Source organism: Mya arenaria, chromosome 5, assembly GCF_026914265.1.
Source record: "Mya arenaria isolate MELC-2E11 chromosome 5, ASM2691426v1".
NCBI classification, from domain to species: Eukaryota; Metazoa; Mollusca; class Bivalvia; order Myida; family Myidae; genus Mya; species Mya arenaria.
Genome location: NC_069126.1, coordinates 67030040 through 67050374, shown reverse-complemented (window position 1 = coordinate 67050374; position 20335 = coordinate 67030040). Strand labels below are relative to the sequence as shown.

Below are 20335 nucleotides of genomic sequence, written 5' to 3'. Positions count from 1 at the left end.
GTTGTAATTATTTGGATAAGCCAAGGAAGTTTGTAAAAATAAATGCATATTAAAATAACTGAAATGTTGTATTCAATAGCAATAAGTTAGAGCATTTGCTATGTTTTCTAAAATTCTTACCTATGAGTTTGTACTTTTGCTATGAGGTCCGGAGAATGGGTAAGTTCCGCTCCCAGTGTTGTTAAACATCTGTTTGTTAAAATAGAAATTGGCTAGCATTTTTTAACCCCACAATATTCACCTACATCTATTCGAGATTTTACTTGTGATTTCACCGTATCCGATTTCCACTTTTTCAGTTCTGACAAATCTGGTAAATATCATTAGAATGGTCGTATATCAGAGTCATCACACACCCCTTAAAACAACATTAAATACAAACATATGCAAAGGTAGGTCATTTGTACTCTAATGCTATATCGGAATAGGGTATTGTTAAAGCAACATTGAAAACAGAACGTTTATGAATAACATAATCGGATGTCGTTTTACTCGTACATTCAATTCATTACTTCATATGACGTTGATAATTATTTACCTGGATTGACCATCGAACGGATACACTGTCAGGAAACAAACAATCTGTAAGAACGGTTTTGTTCCGACCCGAAATTAGTACTGTGATGTTTATAGAAGACTTGTCCGGTCTGAAGTATGTAAACATTATATATCGGAATGTGGCTGTTGTAAAGATATTATTAACTACTCCTCAGCAGCGTTTGACAAAAGCGTAAAGAAACAATATCTGTGAAAAACTACAGAAACAAGCTTAGTAGCAAAACGTTTAAACATAAACATAAAAATCAGTGTTCCATCCATTATTTAACACGGATTTGTATTTCTCTGTATAAGGATGTTCTGAGCTTTTGTAAAGGCGAACTTGATTGGTGATCAGTATTAGATCAAGTTTACATTGCCGGTTCTTCGAATTTGAGTCCTTCTATTCGTTCAATCTGAACTCTTGAGTAAAAAAGGCTGTGGTATTTCCTTAAATGCATGAATGTCTTACAAATAATTTCGAGCCTTTTTTGATAGTGTATAGTTACGTCAGACCCTAAAGAAGATAACTCGGTATTGCGAATAACTTATTTGATGTGCTAAAATGATTTTGTTATGTCTCTTACAGTAGATGACCTTTACTATAAACATTATGACTATTTCAGCGCAAATTTAATTGTTAAATATTTACATTTGCCTTGTCCTTTGTATAGATAAAATTTTATGTTCATAATGTTTTACCCGCAAAGAGTTATATAGACATTGTTTTTTTTTTCGACATTACGTTTGGCTAAGTGCGACGTCATTTATCCAAAGATATACGACGTTACAAATATATGCTGTTTTTATACAAACATATGATTTCGGTTACACTTCTTTTAAAATAAAATACCACATTGCAGAAGATACTGCTTATATTTAGTCGTAATGAATACATATTCAAAATGTAAATATTAGTATTAATCGCATCTCTTCCAACGTTTATTCTGTGTTTACGCCGAAATAAAAAGTACAAAAAAACTATGGCGCACTTCATTTAAATTGCTCGCTTGACCTACTGCGTTCAAACAGCATATAAGCAAGAACAAATGCGATCAATACAATAATACGATTAAATACAATAATTGCGACTATAGGTAACATGTAATTATTGCTTTAAGAATGTGCTTATTTTTTCAACAATATAATAAAACAGTATGTTACCTTCTGTGATGGACATCAACATCAGTGATGATGATAAACGTACCTAATGAGGCGCATTCATTTCAAAATATTTTGAAAGAATGAGGCTTCTTAAATGACACTAGAGGTATTCAAGCGCCGTCCTGTCAGGAACATGTGTTACTTTGGCTAAAGATGTTAGAAGATGCATCAGCAAGAAAACCAAAATGTTAAATCACTATTGAAAGACAACAAAAGCAAGTGGGGGCATCTACGACCTACTGACCGCCTAAATCACCCCATTCGCCAAAAAGGAGGCAACAAGCTGCTGAATTATAATTATCCTACATCAAAACTGTTAACAAATTATTTTGCGAACAATGTTTTAATAACACTGTTGATCAACACCTTGACCTTTAACTTACTGACCATTACAAACATATTAATGCCTATAGATACTAACACTGAATTTACATAGCCCTACATCAAAATGTTCTCCAGTTATTATGAAGACATAGTTTTTTTCATAAAACCATTAGGTTTGATATACTGGCACCAAAATCAAAAGAGGTCATCTACTTGTTACATTAACACTGAGGTGTTACGGTCTAAAGCCAAACCGTTTATCGAAAATGTGTACGGCCCAGACGTGGTCTTCCGACCGACATACAAACAGACCAACTGACCGACCAGCCGCCATTTGCAACCCCATATGGCCCGTCTGTTGCGAAGAGGTGGCCAACAAATCGGAACATGAATAATGATTTTAAATGGCAATACATTACTTTTAGATCTCATACTTTCAACATACAATGTCGTGGTGTTGGGAAAACGGTTATGTGGTTTAGGAAACCAAATGCAAACATGAACTCATTGCTAATATGATGTCAATTTTCATCTATCATTAGAAAAACAAACATTTTAATTTCGGCATTTCGGTAACTTGATTAAATATCTTACCACTGCTCATTCACCACTCACCAACATTACTTCGTTACCATTAGACACAGTTGAATAATGTATACAACTATTAAAGGCTTATATAACTCTCTTTCAAAAACAATATTCAACTGTGTTTTAACATCAAAAGATTAAATTGAAATTTATCATGTAAAACATATATGCAAAGAAATAGGAATGTTGGATAACTGGATATCTTATAATATGCAAATCATTTCAATTCAACAATGTCACTCATTAGCAACAACATTATCTAGATACCATACACAAAAGAAGCTATTAATATGTCGCGATTCCTAGCATGATTTGTTCAAAAAAACAGAACAAAAACAGCATCCTAAGTGCATATGTTTTAGCGTCGGTCGTGCATGGGAAACAGTTGATATTTGATATAAGGCCTTACTATGGACTAGTTTCGTCTTCTGTTAAGAGTCGATATGAATACACATTAGCCATTATATCCCGGGTAGTAATGATAAGATCCGAGGACAATTTTTGTGCTAAAGACAAAAACATCCGCTTGCAATATGAAATAATGCCGCGACTGTGTATAAAGATTTATGTTTTAATATTATGGCTTTCATTGTTAGGTATGTATAATTTCATCTACTTTTAACGCAGTTTGAGTTTGTGCAATATGTTGTAAAATTAATTATAATAAACAAACATGAATTAAACAAAAATCATGTTATGTTCTAACAATTAATTAGTAGTAAGTGTCCATCGAACATCAACATGAAACTTATTTTGAATTAAATAAATTGCATGTCATACAGGATCGTTTCAATAATGGCCTTGATCCTGGCTTTAACATAAATGATTGTATTATAATGATACCTTTTTTCATTTGGTAGGAAAGATTCACCAGCAAACGATTCTTACGCCTTCTCAAGCAACCGTGATCGAAAATGGGACTTTGACTCTTACATGCAAAAGTAACAACAAAAACCTTTCATATTATGCCTGGTTACGTGAAAACATAGCTATTGGCATTATTATTATCAACGAAAACGGGTCATGTGCCCCTCCAGATCTGTCTAGTGGTCCAAATAAAACTCTTTACGAATATGAGTGCCAGAATAGATCTGTGCTTACTTTGACCATAAAACGTGTGACCAGTTTAAACCACGGCGATGGATGGAAGTGCTTCGCTGAAAACGCATATAGTAATGCGGTCAATATTAGTGTAACAGGTCAGCTGACATTTTTATTATAAACAATATATAATTTCAAACGAATAAAACATCCTAATAATCACCCAATATTGTATTTTATAACAGATTAAGGTCTGACAAATTCAAAATGTTATGTTTGTTTTCATGTGTTATACAAATGCATCTGAATGACATGTTTCAACATTTTTTTTTTTATTTCAATTTTGATCCATCAGTCAAATCGTTTCATCGAACATAACAATATATGGATAGCCCCTTTCAAATCAAGTTCACATTGGATCACCTGACGGTATTTACTTAAGATATATGTAAATTAGAAAATACAATTATTTGATCAAAGGTTTCACAGGGAAGTAAATTCACGTTCATAGAAACACATTTGTACTTCAGAAGGCGTTTTAGGCATGTTTACTAATTATAAGGAATTTAAAACCCATGGTTATAAAAAAGAATAGACAACCACTTTTATGAAAGAATGACCTTTTTAACCTCAATATTTTTTTATTTTTTTTAAATGCACTTGTTTTGTTTATCTTTTATTACATGTTTTGAAATACATGTTTTATTTGGTCCTTTTAGTAATGTCCACATACTGAAATATTGGCATTTGTGCATATATTACGTTAGATGATTATGTTTATATTGTATGGTCAAACAATTGTTGTTACTTTGTCAATGATATTGCTATATCATGCATGAAATAACTTTTTCTACTTACATATTTTAACATGCTCATATTTATATGACGTTGTGTTCAAATCTCCCTTGCGGGGGATATAGTTAAAAAATGAATGAATGAATGAATGAATAAATGAATAAATGAATGAATGAATGAATGAATGAATGAATGAATGAATGAATGAATGAATGAATGAATGAATGAATGAATGAATGAATGAATGAATGAATGAATGAATGAATGAATGAATGAATGAATGGAACTCCCGGTTTACAGTCATTGTAATGACTTATCACATTTCTCATATTTTGCAGTCCCCCCTTCGGATGTTAACATTAACGACCCATCGTTGTCTATTGCATCGTTTGTAGAAAACACAACATTTACATTTACTTGCACGGTTGCTCGCACAATTCCGGAGGCCGATGTGACATGGTTTTACAGCAATCGAACAATAGACGACACTGCCATTCATCAGTCTGTGAGCACTTCTTCCAAGTTAAACTCGGATAGAACGTTTGTCACTACCTCTGTGCTGTCACTCTTTGGTACAAGATCTATAAATGACGAAAACATTTATTGCACGGCTGATGCCAAAAATGGATCTGCTAGTTATATGTCAAGAATGATAACCTTGGACATCTGGTGTAAGTGTAACGTACATGTCAAGATACTAGTATTTAATATGTATACAACTCAAATAGCATTACTTGTATTATTGAACTAATACTCCTCTTACTCTGCAAAGGATCACCCTAACCTAACTATTAAAACATATGAGGACAATTATGGGCTAATAATACTAACATAGTTGTCTTGAGCAATAGGATACAGAAACGAAGACAGTTTGATTGAATCTATGCAATATGTGCCTTTTGGTAATGACAAGGTCTCATTTAGCTATTAAAATAGCTGTTAAACTATTTTCCTTTTACTTTTGGTAATAATTATCATTATATCACAATTTATAGAAAAATGATTTGCATGTTTTCGTTATTTTTTGTACGAAGAAAATTTAACATTGCTGACGTCAGTTCAACGAATGTCTCATTAACAATCGAATTATTGTTTCCAGCAATACTATATAATTAATATTCAATAAGGTATCAGAGAGTATTGTTTAGTTCCTTTCACTATAAATGTTCTCCTTTTTCCAAATACTTGCAGTTGAACTGAATAGTATGCATTATTATTGTATTTGTGCAACGTTTTGTTTACTTAAATTGGTGCTATTCGTTCTCATTAGATAGCATTTAGAATACATTGGTAATATTTATATTGCAAATTAACTAATAGTTTTGTGTTTAAGTTCCACCGAAGGAGGCACCATCTATCATTGAGGTAAATTCCGGATATGAATACTTTGCCATCCGAAATAAATCCCAGACGCTCACATGTACCGTTCTTGGTGGGAACCCAGCACCAAACATTACATGGGATTGCACTGATGGAGAGATGGGAGAAACAAATTATTCTGGCTCGGGTGTTTCAAGGGCTGTCACATGGTCGGCATATGAAGATGAAGATTGTACATGCACTGCAACACATGTATTGAATGCCAAATCAACATCTTCTGTCCATATCAATGTCTTGTGTAAGAAAAAGAATTTCCTTATATGTATGTTATAAGCAAGTACGACATTTCATGAAATGGAAATTACTGTTGAAAACGATCTCAATGTTAATACATTCAGTTTTTTATACAATTAATCTTATACGAAAGTTATGAGTGCATTTCAGTTGGCCCTTCAACGCCGGATTTGAGACTAATGAATGCAACCGTTTTTGATAAAGGCACTGTATCCGTTATTAAAGGTTTAAATTATAAAGTAGAATGTTATGCTAAAAGTAACCCGCAAGCAGACAACTACACGTGGACGTTTTCGAACTCAGACAAAGTAATATATTCAGAAACATTGAACTTAACCAACGCAAGTGATCGGGTTATTGGTGAATATACATGCGAAGTGTCCAACATAATGGTACCTACAGTTGGTGAAATATTGACAGGATTTGCATCCGCATCACTTAATGTTGATTTACTATGTAAGTACTTACTGTTTTGATAAAAGCTATTTGCATACATGGTTGATGTGTTCCTGTTAAATGGCGTTTGTGTCTCTTGTGCAGTGTCATTTGGCCTTGTTTAATGTTGTCTTGTGGTTGCGAAAGATTTCTTTTAACTTCTGGACTTGTCCATGTGGTTTTTCTTGTATTATTGAAATTTATGATTCTGACTTCGTGTTTATTTTTCTTCAAAACAAAATGACACCAATGGTTTAACATCATGTTGATCAGTCAAATTAATCTTGGATTTAATAAATTCTTTCTGGAAAAGCATCATCGCCACAGTGTACATATCAGAAGAACATTTTACATCATCATGTTGGTTCATTGTATTCGGATTAGCAATGCTTATATAAATCCAGCTAGGTCATTTATTGTGCAAAGGGTTTGTTCGGATAATAATTTGTACCACAACAGCCCCTCGCACTGTTATTATAATGAGTACGTTTTGTATTTTAGATTCACCGACAAAGCCAAATTTTTATTATGGCGACCTCAACGACAGCTTGATACTAAATGAAAATCTAGTCATGCTCCGCAACGAAACGATTGACGTAAAATGCGTTTCCTATTCTAGACCTGGTCCTCCAATTTACCTCTGGAATTTAACGAGTCAGTTACTAACAATAGGGCCCATGGAAAATGACAGTTCCTTTATGTGCAATGTCAGCAACATAATGAACCCAATCGTTGGAGAGACGGTGAATGGCAGCAATGAATCAATTCTAAACGTCACTGTATTATGTGAGTATAAATTATATGTAGTTATAAAGATCGCCCGTACAAAAATAACCTGTCCCAACGTTTGCTTTAGAGCACCTGTTGCGGATTGAAACTCTTGCGGCACAATACCAAATATGTTATTAAACTGTACCAGTGGGTCAACCATATCGTTTTCGGCTTAAGAAGGAAGTTATGAAATATTAATAGTTTCGCATGATTTCTCATTATTGTTAAATCCAAGGAAATTAATGTATCGTGTATCGAAACTTTATATTGGGTATGTGAACGATCCTACGAATCTTTTTGAATTCAGATATTAAGTAATTCAGTAATACCGCCTTGTATCTTAAACAGTGTTTTCATCAACGAAGGACTCCAGTTGAAATAAGTTTATAAAACAATGCTTTTCATGCGTAATCCTATGTGTGCATACATTTGATCATCATAAATGTATTCAAATAAAAAACGCCAGGCATTGAGTCGTTGATAATAAGGTCACATTATGATTCATAGTGATCCCATATAATTATAGTATCAACTCAAAGAGAATTGCATACTGATAAAATATTTGTAAATAATTGTCTGATAATACATATAACAAATAAAGTTATTGCAGTTTAAATAATCTTTATTTTTACGAAAATCAGAATGGAAATGGCCTTTTTTGGAAACCTATGGTCCATAGTTGCTTATCCAGTCTCGTTATATTGTTTACAATTTTTTAACAATAACGATCATCAGGCGTCAGAACCTAATGGTATATATGATACCATAATCAGATTATACGCATTGCAGATCCACCGACAACACCACTACTATATTTTCGGTCTTGTTCTGACGATTATCAAGTTGTAGAGGGCTCAATTAACATTACAGAGGGTGAAAATATCATGTTTTATTGCATTGCTGATAGTCGTCCATCGGCTGACATATCATGGCTTGATAAAGCTTTACCAGGACAGACCTTTAACATAACAAATGTTACCAGACAGGATGCTGGAAAGTATACCTGTAGTGCAGAAAATCGTATGACAACCACGAAAGATGGAGAAATATTTGGGTATAATTCGTCATCAGTTGCAATCACCGTTTTATGTAAGTATGTCAGGTAAATGTTTAGTAATGTTAATTGTATATAACTTCATCCCTGTATAGTTGGATTTTCACTTGATGTAACCTTATGTTATTTTTTTACATTTAAACCTGATTCATTTTTTAATTTTTTACATAAGATCCTCCGACTGTCGGGCGTCTGGGTAAACACGTAGTTGTTGAGGGTCAGTCGTTTAGTGTTCATTGTCCTGTCATAGATGGAAATCCATTATTTGACTCCATAAAATGGACAAACAAATCCAATAATTCGACCTTATCGACTAACCCTAAATTGGATTTTGAAAATGTTACTCGGATTCAGTCTGGATTTTACCGATGTACAGCTTTTAATACAATGAAACCGAGTGGATGTCCGCCCCAAACAGGATTCAATTCAGAATATTTAGAGCTTGAAATTCAATGTAAGTGAATGTCTTTGTTTTAATATTTTTATAATGTTTTTGGATTCATAAGACAGCGACTTGCTTTAAGATGATTGCTTTTTCAGTTGAACACGAACTAGCATTTGCTGAATAATCTCTGCAAATCAAACCTATTAAACATTAGTTTTATTTCATGAGGTGTAGTGACGTGTCACAGACAGTGTTTAAATGACTGTGAATTTAACACTGATATTCAGAATGCAAAGGTATAGTTGAAAAATGCCAATAAGTGTCTTTTTTGTATTCGTAGATAAGGCCACAGTTACATCAATAACATTTTCTGGAGTTCCAGTTGATCCAATTATGGAAATAAATCAGAATGATAATATAGAGTTTACCTGCTTGGTGGACAGTTTGCCTGGTTCAAATATCAGTTTTGCATTGAATAGTAAAGCCGTTGCAAAAATTCAAAATGCTTCAGAACTGACATTTAAAAAGGATGGAATGACATGTGAAAACGACAGTGGACGCTATAGATGCTCTGCTGCGAATATGTTTAACACAGAGCCAGACGAACACTATTTTCAAATAAATGTAAAATGTATGCAATCTTACAGATCTTGTAATTAAGTTTAGATGTATCATGATAAAATTGCGAATTCAACTGTTTTATAATGAGGTGTTAGATCTATATACAACAAATATGGCACTTAACCTATATTATGTTGTCGTTTAGGCAAGCCAAGAACAATGCCTTCCTTTCACCTTAGCAAAGAGTTAGTGCGGGTCGCTGGCTCGACGGCAATACTCAGTTTAGTCATTGTGGCCTATCCAGTTCCGAATTCAAATGACTTTGTTTGGGAAATGTATAATGGATCGTATTGGGACGTGATTGAAAGCACTCCGGAACGCCAAATACTCGTCAGGGATGGTCTTCAATCTGATGTTATCATTTATCGAGTAACTGACTCTGACTTCGGTCTCTACCGAGTTACGGTTTCCAACGAAATTGGAACACAACAGTGGAACTTCACATTACTACCTCCACGTAATTGATCATTAATTTAATCCTTTGCTACATGTACTTTGATAAAGTCTTTAAGTGAGAGGTGGTATTTAGTTCAACAATTTAATCCTTTACTACTTTGATAAAATCTTAGAGTGAGAGGTGGCATTTATTCCTTCAATTTAATCCTTTACTCCCTTTATGCTGTCTTGGTGTGGGAGGTGGCTTTACGTTCAACAATTCACTCCCTTACTTATTTGATAAAGTCTTAAAGTTAAAGGTGGCATTTATTTCATCAAATTAATCATTGACTACTCTGATGATGTCTTTAAGTAAGAGGTGACGTATAATTCATCAAAACAATTCTTTAAAACCCTTTATGAATTCTTACATGGAGTGGGGATATTAAGTTTACCAATTTAATCCTTTAATACTGGTATGAAGTCTTAAAGTGAGAGGTGACTTGTTCCTATTATCGCGAATATACTAGTAGTCTTATCTCCTTTGTTTTGCAGAGAAGCCCACGTCTCCTTTCATGCTAAGGGTTATCAACGAGACAGTGACTTCTTCATCTGCAACAGTGCAATGGACACGGGGTTTTAACGGAGGTCTCCCGCAGACATTTTTACTCGAATATAAGCATACAACTTCTGTCTCATGGAGCACAGTCTTCATCGAAGATAATTTAAAACCTATTTTAAATCATACTCTGTACGAACTAGTCAGTGGAAGCTCATACGAAGCAAGGATTCGATCAAGAAATAGCATTGGTGCTTCGAATTATTCTTCAATCATAGAGTTTCAGACTCAAAGTCCAAACGCAGGTGAATATGCTACTTACTGATTTATTTGAATCATTTTTATTGATGTTTACTCGTTTAAAATTCCCTTACAAATTATCTTATAATTGCTCTATTAAACGGTAGTTGTTCGTTAAATCACGGAATATCTGACTAAAAAGAAATTTAAAATGGGACTTTATAAATTATTTTGTATATTTTGAAAAAATATTTTCAGCGAAAAGTGATACAAAGTTATGGATTGTTGGAGCCGTTGGAGGGGGCGTTGTGGTTCTTGTCGTCATAGTTGTTATTACTTGCAGGAAATATAAAGGTATAAACAGGTTAATATACACCAGCAAAACTTGTTTCGGTTTGCTGTAGAAGTAATATTTTCCTTGGTTCATTCTTTATTGACGCAAAACTTGTTGTTACACATATAGTGTATATTTGTGTTGTATTAGTCAAAAATGTATAAACGAATTACATTCTTACAATATTGTCTTAATATGAATACATAGTAATACTTCATGTTGATATCTATTTACAGGCCGACATGACAGAAACAGAAATGAAGAGTAAGTTTGTGTTATCTATCTCTTTGTTTCGATTCCCTGTGTTATACTAATACATACATCAAGCCGTTCAGTGGTTTGATTTGTTTATCGTCCTATTCACGTAAAAATCCTAGATGTGTACCCTTAATATTCATCAATCTTTTCAAGACGCTTTGAACATAAATAAATCATAACTGTGGAAATTCTGGAGAAAGTGTAAGACCTACGTTTACGATCTATTATCGACCACAAAATTTGAAGTTGAAGAGTTGGTCCGTTTTTGTTTGGAATCGCAAGTTTGTGTTTCATGTGCGGTTTTAGATAACATTATGTCAAGCCTCTTATAATATTTCAGGATCTCTATGTCAGAAAAGGGTAAGTAGGAAATTGTTAAAATGAAGCATGATAGAAGATCGTTCTCTAAAAAAGCGCAAATTGTTTATATGTATACATGATAAGTGTCAAGGGTAATATATTTGTCGCCAGGACTTTCGTCGTAGCCAAATAAAATATTTTTTGTTGAATTTCTACATTAAAGCAATGCAAACTGTAATGATGATTTTCAATCGCATACCTTTTGATAAAAAGAAAAATTGAATTTCAATACCGTAACGTTTATATAAAAACCTCATCAATTTTTCATCAAATTTGGTGGCGAAATATTTCTTTTGTGTCCAATTTCTTAAATAACACAATAAACATTTGTGAGAGACAATTTAACGAAAACAACATACTGGGTGTCATCGAAAAAAAATACCTGTTGATTTTCTGTTATGTCTCCAAACAGGATGTTCGTTACGTCAATGACTACTTGGCTTATCGATTACGTTTCTATTGCATAACACTCCACTGCCTTACTTAAGTAGTTCATATTCAATCTTTACCAGCTTTTAAATACAATAAGCATACTGTCTTTACCAAGTTACATCATCATCCAGATCGCATTGTTCGCGCTAGAGTTAAGGGCATTGAAATGTCAAATGTTGACCATACTTCGTTGTCCATACTTATGAGTTTTGGACATTCAATATTCAAAGTCGGCCATTTATTTATATAGAATATTTACATTAAGTATTTTGACTATCTTAATAAAATCCAATGTTCATACTATTAACTTATAATTGTTTAATATATTCGATCTAAAATGTTGTCTTTCAGATTTGAATCCGTATGCAGAAATCGGTGAAGACATAGTTGGTTCTAAAGGGTATGTATCATTATCTGATGACCTCCAATGATGTTGATATATTAGCATTGTTTGGTTTACCAAGTATATCGATGAAATATCCTTGGCATTGGCACTGTCAAATATAGGGGTTCCAAATAATACGGGATTGGCAATTTTGATTTAAATATTATAAAAGTAGTTTTACAAAAGTAAGAGAATAAATTTAGGCAGTATGAAACATTGACAAGGTAAATAATCTTTAAAAAAAGAACAGAATGAATATGTTCCTAATGACGTTTTTACAAATCTATTTTGTTAGAATCTCGCGACTAATCACAAAACCTATAACATCGTTAATCATACAGCTAAATATTTTTTTTTTGTATGGCTACATTATTATGTTTAAACGTCTATAAATGTGTCCTTCTTTTCAGGTATCAAGAGCTCATTAATAGACCAACGCAAAACAGCGCGACATATACTGGATTTGGTAATTGTAAATCTTAAACGCTCTTTTAAGGAAAGCTTTATCTCTAGTACTCGTCGGTCGAATATGAAAGAATCCTTATAAGCGCATAGAGGTTGTTGCCCAGTTTCAGAAGCACAGGGAATGTATCAAGAACTCTTGAGTAATCGCTTGAGGACAACTTGTTCTTGCATTTGATCTCCATTTTGTGTCTTGATGTCTTTTAATTCGGTACAATATTTATGTTTTAAATAGCAAAAAGGAAATGTGCATACCTCAATACAAAATATACAACATCAAAACTAAATAGCTTTTAGCAATAGTTCTTAGGTATGTTACGTCTATACATTGTCAGTGTCATTCAAACTGTGTTTTAATGTGGCATAGCATGTGTTAAGACTGATCGTCACAACAGCATCAGCAAGTATGACGGGAACGTATTTAACCTTTGTGTGAAGCCGTAACAGTCGATTTTCTTGCTCGGTGTTTGTTCAAATACAATAGTTTATTTTTTTTTCTCCTTTAAAACAGACAATCCAGGTCAGACATCCGAAAATCAACCTCCAAGGTACTTTAACTTTGTTGAATTTTTTTTCCAAGCTTCTCTATAAAGTAATAGATTTAACTTGGTTTTAGTTGGTATTTAAAGCGACTTTCATATACCCCTACATTATTAAATATATACTTCTTTGTTGGTTCAACAGTGTTGACAAGAAGAAAACAAAACCAATTGTTTGGAGAAAGCAAAAAGGTACGGTGTGTAATTATTATTATTATTATCACCAATGAACTTTATCGCCCTCTATGTTCACTCGTACTGGTTTCAGAAGATGAACGCGTATTCATATGTCGATGAACGCAACTAACCTGGAAAATCTCTGATATAGTAAAATGATCCCTGTTAAAACATTCTTATTTATTTTGATTATATATATCGTAATAACTGAATAACAATCTCGAACACATTATAAATCAAAAGCATATCTATATTGTTTCATACTTTCACGCAGGAACAAACACATACACGGGCGCACGCACACGCACACATGCACGCACATACACAAATCCACACGTCCTATTCACTTATTGATTGTTTTGCTATATATGGTTGTGTAAAAAGGGAAAAAATAATCTATACTATTTATATGCATTATGGTTCTGTATACAATCGGTATTTTAATTATTTTAAGACATATTATAATTTTGATACATTCCATTTGAGAGTGTGGTGATCATATGTATTGTTTTGTAGTGCGATATCTTCTTCAATCCCTGTTATTGGTCTGATGGGGTATCATTGCGTTAAGGTCTATTTGAATGATGTCAATGTTGTTGCTGCTGTCTTAACTTGTCTCGGAAGCATTGTTGTTGTTGGTTTATCCAAGATAAACTTTGCAAATAAAGAATTAAAATGTAAACATGAATATTTTAAAATTGCATTTTTCTCCGTGTATGAAATAATTTTGACAGAGCACGGTTAATCTTCAAATCTAGTTAATTCATATATTATACACTCATGATTTGTTTTTCTTTATATTGCTCTGAAAGCTTTTGCAAAATGTTCTTGAATATTCTTTTAAAAAAGAAGCAAACAAGTCTAAAATGAAATATCGCACATTCAATCTTTATTCACAGGGCACAAGGTCAAAGTTACAGTGGAAAAGTGAGTATGTATTTTGCTTATTGAAAGCTCTATTTGCTTGCAACTTTCTTTACTGGTCAGACTTATCTGTAAAGTATAATGAAAATGGAATAGATCAAACATGTTTGACTGATTTCGATCGCCAAAAATATTGACATCATGTTGGGAAGCTACCTGAAAAAAAATGTTAGATGGAACATAATCATTTTAAATTTTGACGACAATAAATGGCTCGCTCATTGCGCTGTTATAAACAAATATACACGTCCAGTTTCCTTTGCAGCGAGCTTTAATAACACCGCATACTCCTTTCCTTAATTTCCATAAACATCTTTTAAAGACGATGTAGCATTTAGATCAAATAGACATTTTGTTGTTAGATATGTTACAGAGTTTGGATATCCAATTGAATGCACTTCAAGCCAAATTAACGCACATAGAAATGAATTAAAATTGCACTTTACATTTTAACATCTGTTGACTTTTTGTTGACTATATGACCAAAGCGAATCGTGATGATGTAAGGATAACTTTGTTCTAAAGTATGATCAATTCAAGACCAGTAGGGATTGGTCAGATAATTTCAAACTTGGTTACAATGTTCCCCTTGATGGATTCTGGACAGTTGGTAAAACTGGACCAAAAACTAGGTCAATTGATGAAATCTTTGAAACAAGTTAGAGGCATTACAGTTGATTCTATATTGAATGAATGTTTCCTTTGATGAAGACTTAGACAATTTTCTAACAAGTTCACATGTGATCTAAAATAAGGTCACGTTGACAAATCTTTGAAATATTTATCTGGTCAAAATATCATAGCAACCATACATTCGTAGGTATTGGTTAGAATACGTTCCATCTTGGTCAAAATGTTTCTCTTGATAAATTCTGAACCGCTTGTATGTATTAGTGTGTAACGGCAGACTTTTTTAAAACTGTAATCTGAGTGTTCCCCTTGACTTTATCATGCAAGGTGGAGGACGTCTCTTTCTGTGATTTTTCTCGTCCGCTTGCTAAATCGGGCCATGGTGAAGTTCAAGTCCGTTTCCTCAAGTGAAAAAGTCATTTACTTCAAATTATGATACACATCACATACCAAACCCGTGATCATTAGCGATTTTCATTATGTTGATTCAAGATCACGGTTACAAGGTCGAATCGAAGTGCTACACTATATACAATATGTCTTTAGTTCAAACAATTGCAGCCAAATTCATATCTCAAAAGTAAAGTTCACTCTCTGCAGCCGCATTGCATGTCTTAGTTGTAAAATTTCACCAATACTTGATTTCCATTACATCTTCTTTGCCTCGTCAAGCATGGGATATCAATTCAACGAATTTGCTTATTTTTATTCTAATTTTATTTGTTTTGTTTTTACTATTTTTACAATCTTCATATTATATTTTAACTAAATATATTTCCATTGGTGTATTTGTCTCTTTATTCTGAAATATGTTTTCATATTTTAAAATCGAAACTGTAAATCACTCATTTATTGTTCGAAGTAAAAACACATTTTTAAATATTGTGTTTCAGCCCACGAGGTTCCTATGCAGAACTCTCAGCTACATCGTCTGGTATATAAACATCATTACTACTTGTCATGGATCTAGTCACATTCTAAACTAGATGCTTTGGACTTACCTAGTACAATTACATAAATAACAAAACGTGTCTTCTGTTCAGGTTGATTCTTAACATTGATTTGGTACACGCTTAGTTGTACAAACGATCCATTATAAATGTAAGATTTTTTTCTCAGTTCGTCGTGAACCCCTAGCGCCTCCAGACAAGGGTGAAGCCGCTTCGAGGTAAATACATGCTAATAATTGTTTTGCGTTCTTTGATAAAATGCAGTCATAAGTAAGAGATAGTTCAGCAAAGAAATGTACAGGGTTTGTGTTGAGGGGGATAGCAAACATTTTACTGTTACGAAAAGAAACGATCAATTTTGGGGTTCAATGTAAGTAATCGCAAACTCTTATCAAAGACAAACTGTTAAAACAACGTTTGGGATAACGGTATCAACGCCACCTTCTTATCTTGGTTGCTATGTGTTTCACCTCTTTACAATTGTCATTATTTATTTATCAACATTTATAAATAAAACATATCTTAAAAACAATGTGTTCAATTCGGTTTCAAAACATTTCAGGGATTACTTGCATCCCGTTGCAAATGTAGTACCGCAAGGAAAAACTAAATCGACGAAAGACAATGGTAAAGCGTTTTGGAGAAAAAGTAAAACTTAATTGCAGTTTAGACATAACGTTATATAAATACCAGGTCTCTGAACGAGTGATTGCTATCGACACTATAAACGTTCACATATGTGTTAACTTGTTAGGTGTATATGAATGGAATGAAAATGATATGAAAGGTTAAAACATTTAGTCAGTATTTTGTGATGCACATCAAAACGTACGCCAGTGTGCCAAATATATCACATCGCTAAACGCATAGTGACAAAACAACACAACCACAAGCAAAACAGTTTATGAGAGTAGATGTCAACTTCGAATCACACATACCAAGAGTTAATTCGCTCTGATAGTATACATATGGGCTGTAGTTGCCATTGATCATGATCATGCGCGTGCATTTAACATTCATCTTGCTTGTCAATTTCAGGTCGTGATATCTCGGATAGATCCCTAAATGAAACGATTGACAAAAGGTTAATATGAAAATAATTTTAGTACATGTCATTAAGTTAGACTAGGAATTCAAGATCGGCAGAAATGAATTAAGGCGTTCAAGCGTTTGCATTAATCGTTGTTGAAAAATGTTATTTATTTGATACTTTTTATGACTTCAATGATTGTAATATTAAAATTATGCATATTATATACACGCCTTTTTACAGCAAAGCTTCAGATGACTACCTTCATCCGGTTGGGGGGAAGAAAACACCTGTAAAAAAAGAAATGCAGGAAAGTGGTAATAACTAATAAACTTCGTAACGTAGATCAACTCATAAGCTGTATAACCGGAACCAGTGTTACAATTACAGGATGCACAAGTGTTTGTTATTCATCCAAGATGATTGCTAACAATACACATTTCGAAATGAATCATTGTAGAAAGTTACATGAAGGAGAGTTACTTAATTTTATTCAAATGTATACACTAAGTTGAAAATGGTACGTTTATAGTCCATAATATCAAAACATATCTAATGCCTCTGTTTCAGACAATAATCTGAAGAAAGACGCATGCAACTCTGGCTATATGGACATGGATGTGTATGCCAGTAAGATTTTTGTAAAGGCTGCACGTATTATCCTTTTGCCCCTGCAATATAATTACATGTTGCTATCAAATATCGGAATCCTTTTAAAAAGGGTTTCGTTAGAATAATCCAGCTATATTAATTCACGCACTTTGCTTGTTTAAATAATATTGCACGGTTCACACGCCAGCACAAACAAAGAGGGGCGCTCGCATACACGCAGGCACACATGCAAAGAAATACACCCCCCCCCCCACACACACACGCACGCACGCATGTAGACACACAAACACACCCACTGAGCAACCTTGACTTCTGAGAGTTTCCATGATATATTTTGGCAGTAAAATTTAAATCAATACGACTACATGACTATATGACCAAAATTATTCCGTTCCTATTTAGAACCAGTAAAAGGGTTCCCGCAAACAAAAAAGGAGGATGTCAAGAGGAAGTCTGAAAAAGGTACAGCACTATCATATAATTTCTAATTATCATGTGCCATGTACATATGTATTCTAAAATGTATTGAGATGTGATGTTATTCAAGTACATCATGAGCAAATAAGATAAGTTGTATATCAAACGGTCTCCTAAACATATTACAGCATTTTATTAGAAAATAACAATCATATAAATTTGCGTTCATCTTTCAATTATTTTTTAGAGTTAATTAGATCAGTGTTATGTTTAAATTACTGAAACTACGATATCTTATCGAATACCTCCAAAATCCTTTCAAAAAAGCCTTGTAGACTTATGTATGACTATAGTTGTGGAAAAACGACGATTTATAGATTCTCATATATGAAGTCAGCTGCTACAATATAAAAATATACGAGTTTATGTATTTCAGACAGTTCAGATGAAGACGATAGGAACACAAAGACCGGTGACAGAGCATCATATCTCAATCTTAAAGTGGCCTTGTGAATGACATAGATAAATGTGAATCCAAAAACATGTGATAATCACTTCAAAGAGCACTAGCAATTTACATGAACAGAGTCATTATTTGATTTGTAAATAGAACTGTTATCTGCGTCTTTTGTCATGCATGTAAAACTAACTACCATTATTTCAATAATGCGGACAATAAATGTTTCCTCCTTTTTTAAATAATTGAGATTTTATATAATGTGTTCTAACTTTTAATTCATCACCAAACAAGAGACACGTATAAACGCGACAACCAATATTACTTCACAATATCGTCATAAGTGTTCGTAAAAATACCTTCAGAAGGTGTATAAAACATGAATACCAAATATACTGTCCCTGTTATCAAAATGACATGCAATCTAGAACCATTGTACTCCTTAGCGATACGTTATGTACTTAAAATAAGATTTGCAATAAATCCGTCTCAATGTAGGAGACAATAGAGATTAAAAAACACTCAAATCGCGTTAATGTTTGTTCTCTGTCAAAAGTCAATATCTTTTCAAGCAGTTAAACGACTATCTGACTTATGATGTGTTTGTACCTTTTTGCAGAAGGTCATGAGTTGAAGTTGATGATTCAAGATAAAAATTAACAAAAACATTGGGCACAATCATTCACCTTTAGGTGGAATATGTTTGTTATCTGGCATTTCGACGAAATTGATATTGGCGCGTATAAAGGGATGTTTATATTTTAAACTGGGATTATTTAAGCATCGATATATATATATATATATTATCAATTAAAGAAGTCAATTAAATGTTATTATTATATTATATACATACATGTATTCATGAAAGTTTATGCATATATCTATGTAATTTTGAGACGTTAAAACAAAGTAATACACCAGACACCTTTTAGGGGGGTTATAAGACCACAAAGACAAATGAGAAAAAGGAATCGGACAGTACGTCTTGTTGCACGTCCTACCGTTTATATAATGTGTGTGTCCTTATTAAAATGTTTTAACATTTGTTACAATAAAAAGAAACTTGGATCATGTGTTCTTCTTATGAAAGCAATGTGTAGTTGTTGGCATTAGATTAAAATGAAGAAATACAGTTCACGGCTCCTTATGCATATGATTTGGAAAACAACTGCGGTTACAACTGCCGTCCACCGTAATTCCTTAAGGTAGTTAGGTAACCTGTGTCAGTTTACATTAAGCAAATAGATTTAAAATTCACCGACTTCTTGCTTTGTATGATGTGATCCTTGATAACTGATATTTATTTAATTGGAAGTCAAAATTGACGTGTTTTGATAACCTTTTAATCTCTTTTGAAAATACAGTCTTTCACGTCTGACAGCTTGGTGGGTATCTTTTAAACATAATATCAAGAGGCGAGCTTTTCATATCTCAAAATAAACAGGGCTGTGTTGTCAATGCGTGGCCTTCAAAACAGGAATTTATTTCCAATTGCACCCGTCTTAATATTGTTATCAAAATGAATGCCTTTTGTATGATTAATACATAGTGGGTGACATCAAATTATTGCATACAATTGATGTATAATGTAGTGTACAATTTCTTGTTAAACGGGCAAACGCCCTAATTTGATATTACCCGAAACCAGACAAGGACGTTTAAGACAAACAAAAGCTGCACGCAAAGGTGGAATTTCTAAACAAATCGCTACGAGATTAGAAGTCTTTTTATAAATGGCATTGCTAGTTGACATGCATTTACCCTATTATTAGAAATATTTAGATCATGCGAGCGATATATGTTTAGTTGTTTATGATGAGCTATTTTAAGGCTCGGTTTTCCACTGCAACTAAATTATTCAATAA

At 33.2% G+C, this 20335-nt stretch overlaps 1 protein-coding gene across 4 annotated transcripts; it reads left to right on the top strand.

Annotated features, from left to right (window-relative positions):
* Positions 1-3102: 3102 nt before the first annotated feature.
* On the top strand, positions 3103-19505 carry LOC128234119 (nephrin-like). 4 transcript variants are annotated; one of them, XM_052948143.1, is made up of 27 exons: positions 3103-3209; positions 3474-3812; positions 4788-5120; positions 5783-6067; positions 6214-6519; positions 7000-7284; positions 8059-8358; positions 8496-8777; positions 9049-9339; positions 9475-9786; positions 10260-10568; positions 10762-10857; positions 11074-11101; positions 11436-11455; positions 12239-12287; positions 12683-12738; positions 13246-13282; positions 13419-13465; positions 14350-14377; positions 15898-15938; positions 16124-16172; positions 16517-16581; positions 16993-17038; positions 17228-17298; positions 17555-17614; positions 17999-18058; positions 18450-19505. In XM_052948143.1, exons 1-27 carry the CDS (start codon positions 3155-3157, stop codon positions 18524-18526), a joined length of 3927 nt encoding a protein of 1308 aa, XP_052804103.1. In that variant the 5' UTR covers positions 3103-3154; the 3' UTR covers positions 18527-19505. The 4 variants fall into 4 exon arrangements, 3 of the variants coding, with proteins under 3 accessions (XP_052804103.1, XP_052804102.1, XP_052804104.1); XM_052948142.1 differs by having other exon boundaries at positions 17228-17301; XM_052948144.1 differs by lacking the exon at positions 9049-9339 and having other exon boundaries at positions 17228-17301.
* Positions 19506-20335: the final 830 nt, after the last annotated feature.